This window comes from Narcine bancroftii, chromosome 5 (assembly GCF_036971445.1).
Source record: "Narcine bancroftii isolate sNarBan1 chromosome 5, sNarBan1.hap1, whole genome shotgun sequence".
Lineage (NCBI taxonomy): Eukaryota > Metazoa > Chordata > Chondrichthyes > Torpediniformes > Narcinidae > Narcine > Narcine bancroftii.
Genome location: NC_091473.1, coordinates 188,423,140 through 188,445,471, shown reverse-complemented (window position 1 = coordinate 188,445,471; position 22,332 = coordinate 188,423,140). Strand labels below are relative to the sequence as shown.

The 22,332-nt window shown below is 46.8% G+C and overlaps 2 protein-coding genes across 3 annotated transcripts in view; both read left to right on the top strand.

Moving 5' to 3' along the window:
• The window catches only part of gba1 (glucosylceramidase beta 1), a 55,519-nt gene extending 50,791 nt beyond the window's left edge, over positions 1–4,728 (top strand). For both annotated transcript variants that reach the window (XM_069940271.1, XM_069940272.1), the window contains exons 11-12: positions 3,994–4,110; positions 4,524–4,728. In XM_069940271.1, coding sequence (XP_069796372.1) covers positions 3,994–4,110; positions 4,524–4,629 — 223 coding nt within the window. In that variant the 3' untranslated portion in view covers positions 4,630–4,728. The remainder of the gene's footprint in view (positions 1–3,993; positions 4,111–4,523) is intronic.
• An 811-nt stretch (positions 4,729–5,539) lies between these two features.
• On the top strand, positions 5,540–17,336 carry snapin (SNAP associated protein). The gene is made up of 4 exons (XM_069940278.1): positions 5,540–6,250; positions 6,336–6,382; positions 8,233–8,351; positions 15,600–17,336. The coding sequence occupies exons 1-4, from the start codon at positions 5,991–5,993 to the stop codon at positions 15,699–15,701; spliced, it is 528 nt and encodes a 175-aa protein (XP_069796379.1). The 5' UTR covers positions 5,540–5,990; the 3' UTR covers positions 15,702–17,336.
• Positions 17,337–22,332: the final 4,996 nt, after the last annotated feature.

The following is a 22,332-nucleotide window of genomic DNA, read 5'->3' as shown; positions in this document are numbered from 1 at the left end:
CCCTTCTTTCCCCCAGTGTCCTCTCAAATTCCGGCTCCAATTCCTGGTTGCCATGAGTAAGTCTTCAGCAGCCTGGTGGGGCCCCTTTGACCGCAAGTCACCAGCAGCCCGCAGCTTGTGTGGTATCTACATTGTGCAATATAGATGTGCCCCAAAATTCTTACTTGCTGCAGCTGAGCAGGTTAAAAAGAACTATGATAGTTTCATTAATGAAATGAAAAGGAGACATTATCTATATTTATTCTAAATCTTTGCTCTTATTTCTATGTAATATAAAAGTTAATAAATATTCACAAAGAAAGTGACTTAGCAATAGTGCAGACAGTCCTCTTGTGGTGTGGCTGCTGTCCGTGATCAGTGTCACACAGGGAGGTTCAGGAGCCTTAATATTGTTGGAAAGGAAATGTTCCTGAACCTAGAGGTGCTGGTCTGCAGGCTTCTGCACCTTCTGCCCCAAGGTAGAAGTGAGAGGAGGTTGTAACCGGGGTAATGGGGGTCTTTAAAAGCTCTGCTGGGACCAAGGAAACCTGCCTCAGGACCTTCGTGATACAATTATCATCACCCTGTACAAAAACAAAGGCGAGAAATCAGACTGCTCAAACTACAGGGGAATTACGCTGCTCTCCATTGCAGGCAAAATCTTCACTAGGATTCTCCTAAATAGAATAATACCTAGTGTCGCTGAAAATGTTCTCCCAGAATCACAGTGCGGCTTTCGCGCAAACAGAGGAACTACTGACATGGTCTTTGCCCTCAGACAGCTCCAAGAAAAGTGCAGAGAACAAAACAAAGGACTCTACATCACCTTTGTTGACCTCACCAAAGCCTTTGACACCGTGAGTAGGAAAGGGCTTTGGCAAATACTAGAGCGCCTCGGATGCCCCCCCAAAGTTCCTCAACATGGTTATCCAACTGCACGAAAACTAACAAGGTCGGGCCAGATACAGCAATGAGCTCTCTGAACCCTTCTCCATTAACAATGGCATGAAGCAAGGCTGCGTTCTCGCACCAACCCTCTTTTCAATCTTCTTCAGCATGATGCTGAAACAAGCCATGAAAGACCTCAACAATGAAGACGCTGTTTACATCCGATACCGCACGGATGGCATTCTCTTCAATCTGAGGCGCCTGCAAGCTCACACCAAGACACAAGAGCAACTTGTCCATGAACTACTCTTTGCAGACGATGGCGCTTTAGTTGCCCATTCAGAGCCAGCTCTTCAGCGCTTGACGTCCTGTTTTGCGGAAACTGCCAAAATGTTTTGCCTGGAAGTCAGCCTGAAGAAAACTGAGGTCCTCCATCAGCCAGCTCCCCACCATGACTACCAGCCCCCCCACATCTCCATCGGGCACACAAAACTCAAAACGGTCAACCAGTTTACCTATCTCGGCTACACCATTTAATCGGATGCAAGGATCGACAACAAGATAGACAACAGACTCGCCAAGGCAAGTAGCGCCTTTGGAAGACTACACAAAAGAGTCTGGAAAAACAACCAACTGAAAATCTCACAAAGATTAGTGTATACAGAGCCGTTGTCATACCCACACTCCTGTTCAGCTCCGAATCATGGGTCCTCTACCGGCATCATCTACGGCTCCTAGAACGCTTCCATCAGTGTTGTCTCCGCTCCATCCTCAACATTCATTGGAGCGACTTCATCACCAACATTGAAGTACTCGAAATGGCAGAGGCCGACAGCGTCGAATCCACGCTGTTGAAGATCCAACTGCGCTGGGTAGGTCACGTCTCCAGAATGGAGGACCATCGCCTTCCCAAGATCGTGTTATATGGCGAGCTCTCCACTGGCCACCGAGACAGAGGTGCACCAAAGAAGAGGTACAAAGACTGCCTAAAGAAATCTCTTGGTGCCTGCCACATTGACCGCCGCCAGTGGGCTGATATCACCTCAAACCGTGTATCTTGGCGCCTCACAGTTCGGCAGGCAGCAACCTCCTTTGAAGAAGACCGCAGAGCCCACCTCACTGACAAAAGTCAAAGGAGGAAGAACCCAACACCCAACCCCAACCAACCAATTTTCCCTTGCAACCGCTGCAACCGTGTCTGCCTGTCCCGCATCGGACTTGTCAGCCACAAACGAGCCTGCAGCTGACGTGGACATTACCCCTCCATAAATCTTCGTCCGCGAAGCCAAGCCAAAGAAGAAGAAAGATTCAACCCACATTCCTCTAAACCTTTCCTGCCTGTCAAAGAGTCTCTTAACTGTTACAGTTGTACACTAATTCCTCTATTCACAAAAGGACTATTTACATTATTGCAAGTGAAACACAAAAGTCTGCCGGTGTTGTGACTGTATTAAAATCACACAGAAATGCTGGAGGAACTCAGCCAGTCTTGCAGTGTCCATAGGAGGTAAGGATATATTACCAACATTTCGGGCCTGAGCCCTTCTTCAAGGCATAAGCAAAAAACAGGAAGCCATTGAATAAAGACTGAAGGAGGAGGAGTCCAGGCCAACAGGCAAAAGGTATTAATTGGATATGATGAAGAATGGTGAGAATTGATTTTGATCTGTGAAAGGAGACAGGGAAAAGGGGACAGTGAGAGAGAGTTGGGGGAGGAGGGGAGATTAATGAAAGCCATGGAAGTTAATGTTCATGCCATCCAGTTGGAGGGCTCTCAGTCAGAAGATGAGGTGCTGTTCCTCCAATTTGCAGGTGGCACCACATGAGTCCATGCACAGGCATGTCAAAATGGGACAGGGAATTGAAATGAGTGGCCTTGGGAAATTCATGCTATTGCAGTGGACAGAACCAAGGTGCTCAATCAAATGATCTCCCAGTCTGCGCCCGGTCCCTCCAATGTCGAGGAGGCCACAACAGGAGCAGCAGATGCAGTAGATGACCCCTGCAGATACACAGGTGAAATGTAACTTCACTTGGAAGGACTGTTTGCTACCCCAAATGGTGGTGAGGGAGGAAGTGTGGGCACAAATGTGGTCGCGGGTAGGTGGGAAGAGAGGAGTGGGCTATTTCAAGTCACTTTTTTTTGCTCAAGGATTACTGTGAATATTTATATCAATCATGTGTATTCAATTAGCTTACTATTGTAATTCTTCTTTACAATTGCTCGTCTAGCTGCAGCAAGTAAGAATTTGTACACTGAGTGCAGTTCTAGTCGCCCAGCTATAGGAGTTTATTGTCATAGACATCCTGCAATCTTCCAAGTGCAGACTTAGCAACAGTTGTAACATGACAATCCTGCTCCTGAATGGAATGGCTGCCTCTTGCAACCTGATGAGGTTGGTCCATGGAACCACAGAAACAGTCCCTTTAGCCCTTCTAGTCAAACTATTTATCTGCCTCATCTGACTGTGCTCAAACGTAGTCCTCCGCACCCCTCCTGTCCATGTACCTGCTCAAATTTTTCTTTAATGTTAAAATTGAGCCCATATTCACCACTTCCTGATCCACACTCCCACCATTCTCTGTGTGAGGAAGTTCCCCCTAAACTTTACCCTTATCCCCTGTCCTCACTTAACCTCAGTGAAAAAAGCCTACTTGCATTTACTCTGTCTATACCCATCATAATTTTGTATATCTTTATCAAATCTCCCCTCATCCTTGTACGCTTCAGGGAATAAAGTCCTAACTTTTCCCTGTCACTCAGTTTCTGAAGTCCTGTCAATGTCTTAGTAAACCACTGAACTTTTTCAATTATATTGATATCCTTCCTGTAGTTAGGTAACCAAAACTCCATCCAATACTCCAAATTTGGCCTCACCAATGTTTTATACAACTTTACCATAACATCCCAACTCCTGAACTCAATACTTTGATGTATGAAGGACAATGTGCCAAAACTCTTTTTGTGTTCTATGGTGCACATGGAGCAGGGGTTTGTGGGGGAGTACTTGCTGCCTTAGCAGCCGCTAGGTAAATCGAGCGGGCGTTGCATCACCTTGTCCTCACCATGCGAGTGGGGCAGCTGTGTTGAGGAGGACGTGTAACCAATTCCACTTTACTCTGCAGTAAATTTGTCCCCGAGGGCTCTCAGAGAGTCGGTCTTGACCCCAGTGAAGGGACAGGGCTGGAGACGGTGGCTTTTCTGCAGCCGGACGGAACCGCTGTTGTCAATGTTCTGAACTGGTGAGTCCAGACACGTGCACCCACCACATTCATGCCTGTTTACACATGTGCATGCATGTACATAAATATGCATGCACACACACTGCGCAAATAAACACAAAACACGCACTTGCATGCATACAAAAGTGCATGCACTTTCACAAGCGTGCACTCATAAAAATACAGTGCACGTGCACAGAATTACATGTATGCACAGTGCACAGAGGCATGCAGACATACATAGTCTCGTAGCACTCACTCAGAAACATTTCTGTACAAACACATGCACAACGCTGTCACAGGCAGACACACAGGAGCACATAACTACTCAAACACATACACACACACACATATGTGTGTGTATATATATCTCTCTCTATTTATCTATCTATCTATCTATTTATTTATTTATTTATGATTCTTTCTTGCCTCAGGACCCCCAAAGATGTTGATTTTCTGATCTGGGACCCAGAGAATGGCTTCATCCAAGCTCATTCCCCTGCCTCATCTATCCAGTCATACCTATGGAAGCAGCACTGAGTTGATTACCAACTGTGGCAGGTTTCCTGATGTAAAGAGTTGTAACCTCCAGTCATCCATTCACATTTCTATTGGACATAATAAATATTCATAACAATATAGTGCAGATGTCCTTTTGTGGTGTCGGAGCAGTCCCTGATTAGTCTAAGATGGATGGTTGTTTATACAAAACTGATGGAACAGCCCACACTGAGCAAACAAAATTGGATTTTTAGAATTTGCTTGCCTGTGGATAACAGCAGATACGAAGTATTCTGCCTTGACGTCATTGATTAGTGGAGTTCAGCAGGGATTTTCTCTGGGACTCCTGCTCTTTGTAATTTTTTTATAAATGACGGACAAAGTGAAGGGACGGGTCATTGAGTTTGCAGTTAACACAAAGGTTGGAGGTGTGGATGGTATAGAAGGTTGTCGTAGGTTACAGGATGCAGATTTGGACGGAAAAGTGGCAAATGGAGTTCAATCCGGATAAATGTGAGGTGATGCATTTTGAAAGGTCAAACCTGAAGGGTACAGGAGCCCCATTGAGAGCGTCCTGGGCAGCTGCATCACAGTGTGGTACAGTTGCTGCAGAGAAAAATTGATTGGAGGTCAATCGCAGGACCATAACAGAGGCAAATAGGATCACTGGAGTCTCCCTCTCCCTCACCCAGCCCCCACCCCACCCCGCCATTGACGTGATCAACTGGGATCATTAGCCACTTTTAAACTGCAGCACCTGGGTAGCCCTACTGGGTCCCAGGTGTGTACTGGGACAAAGGTGCTAGAAGCACCTTTTAAATTGCCAACTCACCGAACGTTCGGATACTAGGTGCCCGGTGATGCACGCACGCAAGCGCTGATGTAACCGGAATAAACAGGTCGGCCATTTTCCTGTTCAAGTCGCCTGTAGGCGCGACCTAGGCAAGTTTAACTGGGTTGGTTCCCTGATTACCTCGGAGGTAGGTCAGGGACCCGGTTGGATTCCGACAGGGTTGACCAGTTACTGTCACGTAGCTAACCCCATTTTACCAAGCAGTTTGAAAGGACCTATTTGACCGAAGAGGGTGCACAAAATCATCGCGGACCCCTTCCACCCCGCACACGGCCTCTTCCAGCTGCTGCCGTCAGGGAAGAGATACAGGAGGATCAGAGCCAGCATCACCAGGCTGAGGAATAGCTTCTTCCCATGGGCAATGAGAATGCTGAATGACCAAAGGAACTGCTCCCATTAACCATCTGTGTCTACATGTTTTTTGCACTGAGGGCCGGAGAATGCTGTTTTGTCGGGTTGTAGAATCGGATGACAATAAACTTGACAATGCTGGAGAAATTTAGCATAAATACTATAAATAGCATTTGTTTTGACCGTTCACCTTCCTATGAGGCATGATGTCACAATTATTGACCTCCTACCCGTGGTGCAAAGTATTCAACAAATGACCTTCTTCCCATGGTCCCATGGTGTGGACCTGTCATCTTCATCCACCCCGTTGACCTTCCTCCCAGCGAGCGCCGCGGCGATGATGGCGCCCGAGCCTCCGAGCGTTGGCGATACAGCGCGGGATGTGCTGAGCGAAGGGCTCCTGGAGCTGCTGAAGCCGGGCGTGCGGGAGGTAGATCAGCAGGTGCAGGCCGTGAGGTGAGGAGCCTGGGCCCGAGAGGGGGGTGGGTGGACGCGGCGGCCGGGAGGGCCCCGACTAACACGGCTGTCTTGTGTCGCGTAGGGAGAGTCAAGTGGAGCTGAGGGAGCAGATCGACCGGCTGGCAGCAGGTGAGGGAGCCCTAGGGTGGGAAGAGAGAGCGCCTGAGGGTAGGGTTCGGATGGGGGAGGGAGCGCCTAAGGGTGGGGTTCGGATGGGGAGGGAGCGCCTGTGGGGTTCGGATGGGGGAGGGAGCGCCTGGGGGTGGGGTTCGGATGGGGAGGGAGCGCCTGAGGGTGGGGTTCGGATGGGGAGGGAGCGCATGAGGGTGGGGTTCGGATGGGGGAGGGAGCGCCCGAGGGTGGGGAGGGTGGTGTTTGAGGGGGAAGGAGTATTCAAGGGTGGGATGGGGAGGGAGCGCCCGAACGTGGGTGGGGATGGGGAGGGGGAGTGCCCGAGGGGGAGTGCCCGAGGGGGAGTGCCCGAGGGGGAGTGCCCGAGGGGGAGTGCCCGAGGGGGAGTGCCCGAGGGGGAGTGCCCGAGGGGGATTGGGGGGTAGGGAATGCCTGAGGCTCCAGCGGAGTGGGTGAGGGAGCGAATCATCGAGTTGGCAGGAGGTCAGGGAGCGACCAAGGTCCTGAGGAGAGGGGGTGTGGTGGAGGCCCTGGGGAAAAGGGGGTTGAAGGGCCTTGGGGGGGAGCAGGGGTGGGAGGCCTTGTGAAAAAAGGGGGAGTGCAGGGCCCTGGGGGAAAAGGGGGGGGAGTGAAGGGCCTTGTGGGGAGGAAAAAGGAGGTGGAATGGAGGGCCCTGGGGAAAAAAGGGGGAGTGGAGGCCCTGGGAATGGATGGGGGGGGAAATGGAGAGCCCGGAGAAAGGTAGGGGGATGGAGGGCCCAGGAAAAGGAGGTTGGATGGAGGGCCCAGGGAAGGTGGGGGGGGAGTAGGAAGGCCTGGGGGGAGGGGTTTCGGCAGATCACATTAGAACTTATTGTCATGAACATATCACAAAATTAATTTTGCGGCAGCAACATTTCCATAAGCAACATTTTGAAAGAAATAAAAATAGTTCAAGGAAAAGTCAAAGTAAGGCAGTGTCTTTGGTTCATTCTTCATTCAGGAATCTGTTGGTAGCAGGGAAGAAGCTGTCCTTGTGCTGCTGGGGGCTTGTCTTCAGGCTCCTGTACATTTTTCTGAATGGTAGCAGTGTGAAGAGTGCGTGGCCTGGGTGGTGGGGTCCTTGAGGATAGAGGCTGCTTTCTTAAGACACCACCTTTTGTAGATGTCCTCGATGGAGTGAAGACTGGTGACAGCGATGTCATAGGCCAAGTTAACAACTCTTTCTGGAGTTTTTTTTCTTTTCCTTAGTGTTGGTACCTCTGTACCAAATAGTGATGTAACCAGACAGGATGCTCTCTTCGGTACCGAATCTCCTCAAAGTATCGCCACTGGTGAGCCTTCTTCATGATTGCATCGACATGGAGGCTCCAGGACAGATCCTCTGAGATGTTGACACCCAGGAACATGAAGTTCTTAACCCCTTCCATTGCTGACCCCACAATGAGGACTGGTTCGTGTTCTCCTGTTTTCCCTCCTGAGGTCCACAATCATCTCCTTGGTTTTGCTAATTTTGAGTGCAAGGTTGTTGTGACACTACTCAACCAGCTGGTCTATCTCCCTCCTGTATGCTTCTCCATTGCCGTCTCTGATTCTGCTGACGACTATGGTGTCACCACCACATTTGTGGATGGCATTTGAATTGTGCCTGGCCACAGTCATGGGTGTAGAGTGAGTAGAGCAGTGGACTAAGCACATGTCCTTGAGTTGTTGATCATCACAGTGCCCAATTCATACTGACTGTGGTCTTCCGATGGAGGTGAGGTGGGTGCAGGAGGAGGGGAGAGTGGGGGCGAAGTTTGGAGAATAAAGGTGGGGAGGGTCCTCGCTAATGAAGTGGCAGGGCAGTGATTTCTATTCTTATCCAGAGCTGTGCAGGATAAATGAAGAGCAGAAGGTGTCACTAGACCTGGATCCGTACGTGAAGAAGCTGCTGAATGCTCGGCGCAGGGTGGTACTGGTCAGCAACATCTTACAGAACGCCCAGGTAGGAACACCACCATGGGAATGCCCGCTTGTCGGATACCCAGAAGACTGTAGCGCTCCGCTCCGTCCAGTCCCTCTCCTGAGCACTCCCGTCCCCATTGCCTGAAACAGAATGAATACTATGCTTGGCTTCATTGGAGAAACCTCCACCTCCCCCCGCTTCCCCCCCCCCCCCCCCCAACCAGTATGTCATCTGCCGAAGTCCTCCCTCCCTGTGCTTTCAAGGTCAGCTGTTCTGGCCAATCCACCCCCCCAACACACCAGCGTCAAACAGGAAAGTTTGCCGGTGCTGTGGTGGCAGTGTAGTGCTCAAAGACGCAGGGAAAACTCAGAGGTCACACAGGTAACAAAGGTATAGAATCAACATTTTCGAGCATGAGCCCTTCATCAAAGTGTGAGCAAAAAGCAGGCGGGCACCTGATCCCTTGATTTCATTGAATTGAATTAGAATTTATTGTTGTGAACATATTACGAATTTCGTTTGGTGACAGCATTACATTTTAGAGGCAGCCCCCAGGTTATGAAAGTCCGACTTACGGACAACTTGTACTTACGAACGGACTACTCGCGGATTCGTCGGCTCGAGGAAGTAGAGCGTCATCCGTCCTTAAAAGTCAGATCATGGTCGATGCAAGATGAGCTCTGTACAAACCTCCTTGATGCCTACTTCAAGAAATTTGACGCTAAATATGAACCATATGTACCTGTTCTGACTTGCCTACAAATTTGACTTAAAGACAGACTTGGGAACAGATCTCATTCATAACCCGGGGACGCCCTGTATTTATGTTGTGATGTGTTTTACATAAAATGCTTGCATTATGTGCTGCTGCTGCAACCAAACAGTGGAATTCGTGACATGTTTATGACAATAAGTTCTGATTCCAACCATTTAGATTTCAGAATCAGAATTTATTGTCATGACCTTAATACCAAAGTTTGCAGACACAGTGATTTTTTTTTTAATTTTATTTTTCACACTATGAAACATATTATCCAAAATACACACTTTTCCCCCCTCCCTCCTTCCCACCCCCTCCCTACCCACTAAACGTTCAACATGTACAATACAATAAACCCATTAAACAATGTCTTCACACAATGAAAATAAATAAGAAAATTGTGTCATCTACTTTTACACACTGGATCAGTTCATTTCGTCTTCTTCTCATTCTATCATTTTAGGTGGTGGAGGTCCGCAGTAGGACTTCTCTGTTGTGTTCCATGTACGGTTCCCAAATTTGTTCGAATACTGTGACTTTATTTTTTAAATTATATGTTATTTTTTCCAATGGAATACATTTATTCATTTCGATGTACCATTGCTGTATTCTCAGGCTATCTTCTAATTTCCAGGTTGACATAATACATTTTTTTGCTACAGCTAAGGCTATCATAATAAATCTTTTTTGTGCTCCATCCAAATCGAGGCCAAGTTCTTTACTTCTTATATTACTTAGAAGAAAGATCTGGATTTTTTGGTATGTTGCTTTTTGTGATTTTATTTAATGCCTGATTTAGATTTTCCCAAAACTTTTCCACTTTCTCACATGCCCAAATTGCATGTACTGTTGTTCCCGTTTCATTCTTACAGCGAAAACATCTGTCTGATACTGTTGCGTCCCATTTATTTAACTTTTGGGGCGTGGTATATAGCCTGTGTAACCAATTATATTTATCATGTGTAACCTCGTGTTTATTGTATTTCTCATCGTTCCGGAGCATAGCTTTTCCCATTTTTCATTTTTTATCTTTATGTTTAGATCTTGTTCCCACTTTTGTTTGGGTTTACAGCTTATTTCATCGTTCTCTTTCTCTTGCAGCTTGATGCACATGTTTGTTATAAATCTTTTAATTATCATTGTGTCTCTAATCACATATTCAAAGCTGCTTCCTTCTGGTAACCTCAGCCTGCTTCCCAATTTGTCCTTCAAATACGTTTTCAGTTGGTGGTATGCAAACATTGTACTATGAGTTATTCCATATTTGTACTTAATTTGTTCAAAACATAATAAATTATTTCCCAAAAAACAATTTTCTATTCTTTTGATCCCTTTTCTCTCCCATTCTCTAAAGGAAAGGTTATTTATTGTGAAGGGGATTAGTTGATTTTGCGTCAATAATAATTTTGGTAGTTGGTCATTTGTTTTTATCCTTTCTATGTGAATCTTCCAAATATTGAGCAGATGGTACAGTACTGGTGAACTTCTATGTTGCACCATGTTTTTCATCCCACTTATAAAGTATATGTTCAGGTACTTTCTCCCCTATTTTATCTAGTTCTATCTTGGTCCAATCTGGTTTTTCCCTTGTTTGATAAAAATCTGATAGATATCTTAATTGTGCTGCTCTATAATAATTCTTAAAGTTTGGTAGCCCCCTTGTTTGTACCATTCTGTTAATTTATCCATGGCTATCCCCATTTCCCACGCCCTTTCCATAAGAATTTCCTTATTATTTTCTTTAGCTCATTGAAGAACTTCTCTGTTAAGGGAATTGGTAACAATTGAAATAGGTATTGTATCCTTGGGAAGATATTCATTTTAATGCAATTTACCCTTCCTATCAGTGTCAGTGGTAAATCTTTCCAATGTTCTAAGTCATCTTGTAATTTCTTCATTAATGGCTGATAATTTAATTTGTATAGGTGGCCTAGATTATTATCTAGTCTGATACCTAGGTATCAGATTGCTTGTGTTTGCCATTTAAATGGTGATTCTTTCTTAAACTTTGTGAAATCCGCATTATTCATTGGCATCGCTTCACTTTTGTTTGCGTTGATCTTGTACCCCGATATTTCTCCATATTCCTTCAATTTCTTATGTAATTCTTTTATTGATAATTCTGGTTCTGTTAAGTATACTATGATGTCATCTGCAAATAGACTGATTTTATATTCCTTTTTTATTTTTATCCCTTTTATTTTCTGTTCTTATCAGTTCTGCCAGTGGTTCTATAGCTAAAGCGAACAGTGAGGGAGATAGTGGACATCCCTGCATAGTTGACCTGCTTAATTTAAATCGGTTCGATATATATCCATTTACTGTCACCTTCGCCAACAGTCCATTATACAATAGTTTAATCCAATTTATATAATTTTTCTGGCAAATGGGGTTTTCCACAAGCTTGCCAGCTTGTCCTGTTCCAGTCCCAGCTGCTTCTACTGACTGTAGATGTGATCTCTGACTCTTTGTCTCAGAGAGAATGCCTGTTTGACTCTCTCTGCTTGCAAAACCACATGACCCTCTTAGAACAGCAAGTTCTCATCCAGACAATCTGCGGCTCCAGCAAGATCTTTCATCTTTTGGTTTTGTAAACAACAATCCATTAGTGAAGTCTCTTTGGCCCTTTCCAAAGCTCTTGCAAAAGCTCCAAGGCTATGTCTAGCATGGGGCAGAGCTCCAATATTTCAAATAAGATCTGTTTTGAAGTATTTGTATGTGACCTACTCTAACAAACCTTTCCCAATTTATCTCCCAAAAACAGCTATATACTCTGTCACACAACTAGTTCAAGAATATTCTCCAGTTTGATTACTAAGATTGGCTGGGTTTTGCCCTTTCGAGGGGGGGGGTTTAATGCAGACTTGAAAGGAGTAAAACATGAGAGTCTGCAGACCCTGTGACTGAAATAAAGACACAATGCTGGAGAAACTCAGCAGGTCACTGTCCTTTGTAGAAGCAAAGATAAAAATGCATAACCAACATTTCAGGCTTGAGCCTTTCATGAAGGGACTCTTGCTTCTCTTTCTCTGACAGGAAGAGGCCCTGCAATTTCTGCCGGTGGCAAATCTGTCCACCTTAGAAAGCAAATTCCATGTAATATTGCACAGTTGTTATTATATCACAATACAGGTACACGATCCTTTATTCGGACATCTAAAATCTGGAAAGCTCCAAAACCCGACAAGTGGGGAGAGAGGCGGCAGCGAGAGTCGGGCGGCCGGGAGACTGGCAGCGCGAGTCGGGTGGACGAGAGGGGGTGGGGGGAGATGGCAGCACAATTTGGGTGGGCTTAAATCTGGCTTTCCAAAATTTTGAAAAATCCAAAATTCAGAACACACTGTCCCCCAAGGGTTCTGGATAAAGGATCGTGTACCTGTAATGGATCTTGATGAAGGACTCAAGCCCAAAACGTTGGTTATCCATCTTTATTTTTGCTATGTAAAGTACATCTGCTGAGATTCTCCAGCAGTGTTCCTATGGCAAGAGGTGCAAAAGGGAGGGAGGGCACAACAGCAAACCAAGAGGGGGAAAGCCCTGTCAATGGAGAAGGGAAGGGTTGGAGAGCGGGAGGAAAGGAGACAGAGGGATGGGGAAGAGAGGAGAAGAGTGGTCTGGCAGAAACTGGAGACGTCGACGTTAATGCCACCCAGCTGGAGGGCGCTCAAACCAAATATTAGGTGTTGCTCCTCCAATTTACGGGTGGTCTTGGTTTAGCAGCGCACGAGGCCCTGAACAGGCACATCAGCGTGGGATTGCGGCACAGAATTTAAAAAGTCCCCCTGTCATTAATGTGGACAAAGCAAAGATCCCGGGTTTGAATCCAGCACTCTCTTTTGAGTGCTTGGATCTTCTCCCCATGTCTATGTGATCTCCCAGTCCCTCTGATGTAGAGGAGACCACACCGGGAGCTTGGAAGAACTGTTCGGGACCACGATTGGTGGTGGGGGAGGAGGTGTGGAGGCAAGTGTGGCACCTCCTGTGGCTGCAGGGGAAGATGCCGAGGGGCAATTGGCTGTGTAGCATTACTTTTGCTATATAAAGTACACTGACTGGCTGAGTTTCTCCAGCTGTTGTGTTTTTACTTCAATCAGTGTCTGCAGACTTTTGCATTTTTCATGGTGTCTGTTTCCCCAGGGAAGGGGAGTCTAACTGTCTGGGTGGCGCAGTCAGCGCAATACCATTACGGTGCCCAGCGTCCCGTGTTTGAATCCAGCGCTCTCTGCCGAGTGCTTGTATGTTCTCCCCTTGTCTCTCCGGATTTCCTCCAGGGGCTCCGGTTTCTCCTACCCTTCAATTGGGTGTAATTGGACCGCATGGGCTGAAATAGCCTATTTCCGTGCTTAATGTCTACATTTAAAATTTAAATTTAAACAAAGGGGCCATTTGTTCTGAGAGATGCGTGGCAAATGGACGGCAATTACCATGCTGTAAGCCTAAATTTAAATTTTAAAATTAAAGAAAATGAAAATCAGAGGGTGTAGGTAATGAAGAGATTTGATGAGGTGTTCCAAGATTTTGAGGGGAATAGACAGACTGAGGTTGGGCGAAACAAGAACTAGAGGACATTAATGCTGAAATGTTTAAAGGGTTGTAAGGAGAACATTTGGCATTTTGGCCTTCATAAATGTTGAGTACATGAGTTGGGATGTTATGGTAAAGTTCTATATGACATATGCCTTTTGGAGGATTGTACATAGTTTTCGTCACCTAACTACAGGAAAGATATCAATAAGATTGAAAGAGGGCAGAGAAGATATACTAGAACGTTACCTGGACTTGAGGAATTGGGTTACAGGGAAAGGTTAAACAGGTTAAGACTTTATTTCCTGGAGCGTAGAAGAATAAGTGGAGACTTGATGGACGTGTACAAAATTATGAATTATTGCAGACAGGGTAAATGTAGATCGGCTTTTTCCAGTGAAGGTAGATGAGATTCAAATCGGAGGACATGGGTTAAAAGGGGAAACATTTAGGGGGAACTTCTTCACACAGAGAGCGGTGGGGGATGTGGAACGAGCTGTCAGCTGAAGTGGTGGATGTGGGCTCAATTTTGACATTTAAGAAGAATTTGGACAGGTACATGGATGGGGGTTGGTGTATGTAGCTGAGGTGCAGGTCACTGGGACGAGGGTGAATAATAGTTTTATAAGGACTAGATGGAATCAGACCATTTGGCCTATTGAATCTGTCCCACCATGGCTGATTTATTATCCTTTTCAACTCCATTCTTCCCATAACCCTCACCTCCCTTCCCTCTGTCTTAAATCTACCCAGTGATGGCCTCCACGGATTTCCAAGGTATGCCGCAGATTCACTGCTCTCTGGATAAAGATGATCCTCCTCGTCTTCATTCTAAAGGAATGTTTTTGTCTCGCAATTTAAAAGATAATTCGAACTCGATTGCGGGCAAATGGGACTAGCCCAGGTCAGCACAGATGAGTTTGGCTGAGGGACCTGTTCCCCTGGCTGCTGCTGGGATGTGAGAGATGTGAATCGTTTTGGGAGATGCTTGAAGCATCCCTCTCCCACCTATCCTCTTTTGGGTTCGGGCTTTGAGGGGCTACTGTTTGTGAGAGCTGTCAACTTCACCATAAAACATAACAACACAGAAACAGGCCCTTTGGCCCTTCTAGTCTGTGCCAAACTATTTTTGTGCATAGTCCCACTGTCCTGCACCCAGTCCATCGCCCTCCATACCCCTCCCATCCATGTTCCTGTCCATAATCTTCTTAAATGTTAAAATTGAGCCCACATTCACCACTTTAGCCGGCAGCTCGTTCTACCACTCTGTATAAAGATGATCCTCCTCATCTTCATTCAGAGAAACTTTTCTCCTTTCACCCTTACCCTCAGTGGAAAAAGCCTCCCTACATTTACTCTGTCTAACTCCTCAAAACTTTAAATACCTCTATCAAATCTCCCCTCATTCTTCTATGCTCCAGGGAATAAAGTCCTAACCTGTTTAACCTTTTCCTGTAGCTTAGTTCCTGAAATCTGGGCAACATCCTAGTAAATCGTCTCTGCCCTCTTTCAATCTTATTGATATTTTTCCTGTAGTTAGGTGACCAAAACTGCATGCAATATTGCACATTTGGTCTCACCGATGTCTTATACAACTTTATCGTAACATCCCAACTCTTATACTCAGTACATTGATTTATGAAGGCCAATATGCCAAAACCTCTCTTTGCAACCCGATCCACCTGTGACGCCACTTTCAGAGAATTATACATCTGTATTCCCAGATCCCTCTGTTCTACCGCACCCCTCTGCCCTACCGTGTAAGTCTTGGTTTGTCGTTCCAAACTGCATTAAATTCCATGAGCCTCTTTTTACAGCTGGTCCGGATCCCTGTGGAAGGTTTGAAAACCTTCCTCGCTGTCCACAATGCCTCCAGTCTTTGTGTCATCTGCAAACTTGCTGATCCCATTTACATTATCATCCAGATTATTGATATAGATGACAAACAACAACGGTACCAGCACCGCCTGTTATTGATGTTTTAATTTTTGCCATTGCTGCAGGAACGGCTGAGACGTTTAAACCACAGCGTGGCAAAGGAAACCGCCCGGAGGAAAACATACCTCGAGTCCGGCATTTACCTCTCAGGTTCTCCATGCAAGTGAAGGACGCCCAGGGAGCACTGGGTCCCTGTCGGCTGGGCAAGAGGAAGGGTCCTGAATAGGTGTATTCCCTCCGGATCTCGCTACTGGGGGAGGGGAAACGATGCTCCACCATGCACGTTGTCATAATGCTAAACTAGTGGGCCGGCAGCACTTGCATCTTCAGTGCCGTTCCCGAGCTCCACTGTCGAGTCAACACGACGCACCCTATGCTCTGAGCACAAGGTTTGGATTATGGAGCGAGGCGCCACATCCCTGCGCCAGTCGGGAGAGTGGTTCTTCTTGGTTACTGTCCCTGTCAGATTCCAGGCCACTCTTTTCTTGGTAGCCGTCTACTCTTTTAGGAGAGGATGGCCCTGCCTTGCACTTGGCATTGCATGGGTGAGAGGTGACATAATCGAGGTGAATCAGGGCTCACGTGAGGTGGACAGACTTTTTTTCTCCAGGTTGACAGTGGCAAAGAGGACATTAGTTTCAGGTGACAGGAGGAAAGTTTAGGGGTGACCTCAGGGATGTTTTTTTTTTACACCAAGAATAGTGGGTGCCTGGAATTCCTTGCCAGGGACGGAGGCTGGAACAACAGGAGCATTTAAAAGGCTCTTAGACAAGCACATGGATGCAAGAGAAATAAGAGGGTTATGGGTATGAGCAAAGGTAGGCTAGCAGAACATCATGGGCTGAAGGGCCTGTACTATGCTGTGATTTTTCTATGTTCTACCTGGACGAGCAGCATCGATCTTGGGCATTGGAGGAAACTTTGCTTTCCACCCCATTCCCCCCCCAAATTTAAAGCTTAAATCCCACCCTCCCACCCCGAATTATCCCAATCCAGGCTGGTCAATGGGTCATTTCAACAGGATGCAATGCATGAAACTCAGCAGATCGCACAGCATCCACAGGAAACTGGCATTTCAGAGGGGGGACCTTGCGCCCTTTTACCTGCATGACCTGCTGGGTTTCTACGGTGCTTTTCTTGCACGCACCTGACTGCATGACCTGCTGGGTTTCTACGGTGCTTTTCTTGCACGCACCTGCCCTCCCCCTGTTGTAGCAGCCTCCACCACCATTTCAGGCACTCACCACTGCGTTTTTGTTTTTTAAAAAAAAAAGGGTCTCCCCTCCACTTAAACCAGTGATTTTCAAATTCTTTATTTCCACTTACCACTTTAAGTAATTCCTATGCCATAGATGCTCTGTGATTAGTAAGGGATTACTGAAGGTGGGATGTGAGTAGGGAAAATAAAAATTTGAAAACCGCTGCCTTAAACCTCTGTTATTTGCAAAGCAAAAAAAAACTTCTGTGCAGACTTTTCTGTTCAACAGGTCTGGTGTTTGCTACTGACATCCCCAGGAAAACTGTGCTGACACCCCAGCACTTGTCAATTGTAGTGGATTTCTTGCTGCTTCTTAAATTATTCTCTCTCTCTTCCCCACTTCAGACTGCTGAAGCTACGATAGGGTTTTTTTTTTCCTGCTGTTTTTTTTGTTCATCTCAAAAGCCTCGTGCAAGGGCTGACAGAGTTGTGAGTATCTGGAGACATAGCGCCTGCTCAGGGGAGCTGTGAGGCTTGTCAGAGTTTGAACACTGTGTGTAATATGTGACCAGAGCAAATAAAATATTAACAGACCGCGGGAAAATCAGGTCCTGTGTCCAATTATTGTCACATTTGCGGGGAATAGTTCAACGTTCTTAATGCAGAATTTAGATCTGTTTCTCTGTCATCCATTCATGGCCCCCAGCCTAATCAGTCTTTCCAGCTGCTTGCTCGAACTTCATGGCTCTTTCGGTACACGTTTGTTGTGTTTGGAAAATATCTGGTTCAGTGGGTTCACAGAGAGACAAGTCTGGACACAAATGGCAGATCTGGGATTGCGTGGTCACTGGTCAGGCTTGGGCACACGGGGAAAGGATTTGTGTTGTGGGGCTCTGTTTTCTCATGGTCACATCCACACATGTCCATCGCCCCCCCAAACCACGTGTCAATATCCTCCTCCCCCACTGGATGCTGGTTCAGGACCTTGCCTGGGGAGAGCTGCCAGCCAGACTGGTGAGCTGCTTGCAGCTGCTGTGTTTCAATCAGCTTAGAAGCTGCCTCAATGACTTTTATTTCTAGGTTGGTTACTCACACGTGGCAGTCTGCGCAGCCTCCTGTAGTGCACAACACTGATGGTGCCGAACTACCTCTCTGTGCACCCTGTAGGGCCAATTCTCCTGCAATTTCGTTTAAGGTTTATATATTCATGTGAGTGAAGTTTGTTCAATGTAAGGTACAGGATGGTAGTTTTTTTCTTTTAAACTGTTTATTCTTAATAATGGTAGGAAGAGACAAGGGAGGGGAGGAAAGAGGAGGGAGCTGAGAAGTGATCGGGGTAGTTAGGCATTGAAAGAGTGAGTCTCAAGCAACCAGAAAATTCATTTATCCAGCATCTACCAATCCCCCCAGGTGCCAGATACCAGGGGTTTTACAGTGAATTTCTGGTTATGTACATTGTACGGCGTACATGAGGGGTGGGTGGAGAGGGAAGGGCAGGGGAGAATAGGAGGAAGGGGCAGGGGAAGAGAGAGAAAGGGGCAGGGGAGGGAGGCGAGAGGGGGAGGAAGGGATAGGGAGAAGCGGGGAGGAGGGAGGGAAGGAAACAGGAGGAAAGGGCAGGGGAAGAGGGGGTGAAGGAAGGGGGAGGGGAAGAGAGAAAGGGGCAGGGGAGAGGGGGAGGAAGGGATAGGGAGAAGCGGGGAGGAGGGAGGGAAGGAAACAGGAAAGGGCAGGGGAAGAGAGAAAGGGGAGGGAGGAGAGGGGAGGAAGGGTCAAGAAGGAAGGGGCAGGGGAGGAGGAGAGAGGAAGGGGCAGGGGGAGGAGGAGAGAGGAAGGGGCGGGGAGGAGGAGAGAGGAAGGGGCATGGTAGGAAGAGACAAGGGAGGAGAGGAAAGAGGAGGGAGCTGAGAAGTGATCGGGGTAGATAGCCGATGACTGACGGAAGTGTGGAGCTGGTGGAAAGGAGAAGGAGGTAGGAATGCTGAGTTTCTCCAGCACTTTTGTGTTGTGCGTGTATACGGTATTACTCTTGGCCCCAGCACCCGGAGATGTTATTTAAATTGCAGAAACAACTATAATAATATATACAGGGCCCTCCATAATGTTTAGGACAAAGACACTTTTTTTCCTCTTCCTTTATTTGCCCCTGTGCTCTATAGTTTTAAATGTGTAATCAAACAATTTGTGTTATTGAAGTGCAGATTCCAGATTTTATTAAAGGGTATTGGTGTACATTTTGGTTTGACCATGTAGAAATTACCTCACAATTTGAACCCTGGGAGGAAACCCACACAGGTCACTGGGTGAACGTACAAACTCCTTACAGACTGCACCAGATTCAAACCTGGGTCCAATATACAATTGAATTAAAAAGAAAATAAATACATAAAAATATAAATAATAAAATGTCAGTCATCCTAGTGCCAAAAAAAACTTGGCAATAGGACAGACTGTCCTTTTGTGGAGTCGGAGCCATCCGAGGTTGTGGTAACCAGGGTGAATATCTGCCTGCACCACCTTTTACACACGTGTGTGTCCTCGTCCGCACAAGCTACTGTCCCACACAGTGATGCAGCCAGACAGGACACTCTCAAAGATGCTCCTGTAAAGGGTTGTCCAAAGGTGGGCCAGTAGCCTTGCCCTCATCAACCTCCTGAGGAAATGTTGACGCTGTGTGCCTTTCTGACCAAGAAGGAGATGCTGTGGGTCCAGGATAGGTGACCTGTGCCAAGAAACTTTGTTCCCACCGTGATGGAACCGTTGATGTGCAGTGGAGAGAGGTCAGCCTTTGACCTCCTGAAAGCCACAATCATCTTCTTTGTCTTGTCCACATTAAGGTGGTTGTTCTTGCACTGTTTTATGAGGGTCTAACTTACCTGTTCAAGAAAAAAAATTGGACAGACACACGGATAGGATGGATTTGGAGGGATATAGGCCAAATGTAGCTAAGGTGGCACGAGAAGTGGATGGGCCAGTTTGGTCAGCATAAGCAAGTTGGGCCGAAGGGCCAGTTTCCTGACTCCAACGAGCCTTGCACAGCTGCGTAAAGAGCACAACTACAGATTGCAGGACTGCAATGCAAAGGCAAGAGCGCACCATTGTGGGGATCGTTCAGAAGCCTGATGGCTGAGAAGAAACCCTTAACCCTGTTGGTAAGAGCCTTTGCAATCTTGAGTCTCCTCCCTGCAGGGAGGGGCGAGGAGAAGAAGCCTGGAATGAGAGATGTAAAAGGTGAGTTGGTTAAGGATGATGGGGAAGGGCCTGGGGGGATTGGACATTTTATTGTCACGCAATAATGAATTAAAAATATAACACATGATATATGTTTGCCTCCACAAGGCAAACAGAGTTACCATGAGCATTGCCCGGTCCCCCTAACAATGGGGGAGAGTCCCTTCAGAGTCACTGAATGTCTGTGGATTCCCCTGAAGCCTCAGACTCCTGATCTGTCCATTGGGAACCAGATCCACACCTCTGACACAATCAGGAAGCCTTTGGGAGCCCTTCTTTCCCTCAGCCTCAGGACCCTCTCGAATCCTGATCATGGTACCCATGAGCCAGTCGCATGCAGCCTGTATGGGTCCTCCAGCCGCTGACCTCCTTGCTGGTCTGCTGCCGTGAGCCCTGAGATGCGGGCGATGAGTAGGTAACAGGAAGAGAATTTGACATCTGTTTAAAGCTTGGATGATGGGCTTCTGAAAGGCACCTGAACCCCTTTGATTAGGGGAACATCTTAGATTTTGATCTCCCCAAGGCTGGACACTTCAGAATTTATTATCATGAACATGTTATGAAATTAAATTACATTTAAAAGTAAATAAATTAGGGCAAAATGAAGAGAAGGTGAGGTAGTGTCTGTGGTTCATTGTCCATTCAGAATTCTGATGGCGGAGGGCAAGATGCTGTCCTTGTGCCATTGGGTGTTCATCTTCAGGCTCCGGGACCTCCTTCCCAATGGTAGCAGAGTGAAGAGGGTGTGGCCTGGGTGGTGGGGGTCCTTGAGATTAGTGGTTACTTTCTTAAGACACTGCCTTTTGTAGATGCCCTCAGTGGAGTGAAGACTGGTGCCTATTCTTAGGTCTGCTTTGTTCTTTATTGCCGGATTGTAACACTTGCAACTAACAGTGTTAGTTGGAGAAGGCGCATTCTGCCGTTATCAGCAAGTGGTGTTTTTTATATACCTTAGGATACGTACTTAGTAAATTATCATACCATGACATTGTCCAATGAATAAACTGTTGCTGTCCCTCTCTGCTAGCCTCCTGCACATCAATTTGTCATCCCCACTCTTATCTTGAGAGTACAAGGTCACAACTGCATCTTGTTACGGCCCAGCACTGGGTGACTCCCTCTACATTCCCAGCTCATGATGTTTTTACCTAACACTATGTATCGGGACCTCCACAACAGACAGTGATGCAACCAGTCAGAATGCTCTCCATGTAAAAATTTGCAAGAGTCTTTGGTGATGTACCAAATCCCCTCCAACTCCTCACAAAGTATAGCTGCTGGTGAGCCTTCTTCGTAATGGCATCGACACTAGGCCCCAGGACAGACCTTCAGTGACATTGACACCCAAGAATTGGAAGTTCTTAACCCTTTCCACAGCTGACCCCTCCATGAGGACTGGGTTATGTGCTTCTGACTTCCTCCTGAAATTCTTTACGAAATTGCTAACGTCGAGCGAATGGATGTCTTTGTGACACCACTCGATGACCTGATTGATCTATCTCCCACCTGTATGCTTCCTTATTTGCCGCCTACTATGGTGTCATCAGCAAATTTGTCGATGGCATTTGAATTGTGCCTGGCCACACAGGTCATGGGTGCAGAACAGGGGCCCCCAAACACTTTAGACTGTCGACCCCTTCAGGAACTACAGGGTTCCCCCATCCTCCCCAGGCATGGAATCCCAGCATTGGTTGGGGGACGTGGTGGCGTGAGACAGGGGTGTTCAGTGGTGGCAGCGCTGGATGTGGGTGGCGGTGGTTGTGGTGGATGGCGGGGAGGGTTAGTGGCACTGGACGTACCTCAAACCTCTTTCCGTCCTCCCGTTCCCTCTCAACTACAGTGTAGACCGAAGCCAAATATAACATGCGGCCGCCAAGCTCTGCTCTCGTAAGAGCACGGCCACCTCTGCCACAGGTGCTATATTAACTTGACCCCTTTTCCACCCTCTGGCATTTATTGACCCCTTGGATGATCCCATCGACCCCTGGGGGTCGATATTAACCACTTTTGAGACCCCTTAATGTAGAGCGATTAGAACAGTGGACTAAGCACGTATCCTGTGTTGATTGTCAGTGAAGGTGTTTCTGATTGGTACTGACTGTGGTCTTCCGATGAGGAAGTTGAGGATCCAGTTGCAGAGGAGGGTGCGGAGGCCCAGTGTTTGGAGCTTGACGCTTTCCAGTGAGGAATATTGTCCTTCATATGAAAAATACCATTAAAAGTGGTATTAAAATTAATAAAAGGTATGTGGAAAATTATAAAGCACTTCCCAAAGTAATATGCAAAAGAATAAGAAGTACATGGCAATTGCAAATATTTGCAAAGCACTTCCCAATATAAATTTTAATGAAAGATTTGAGAAAAATAAC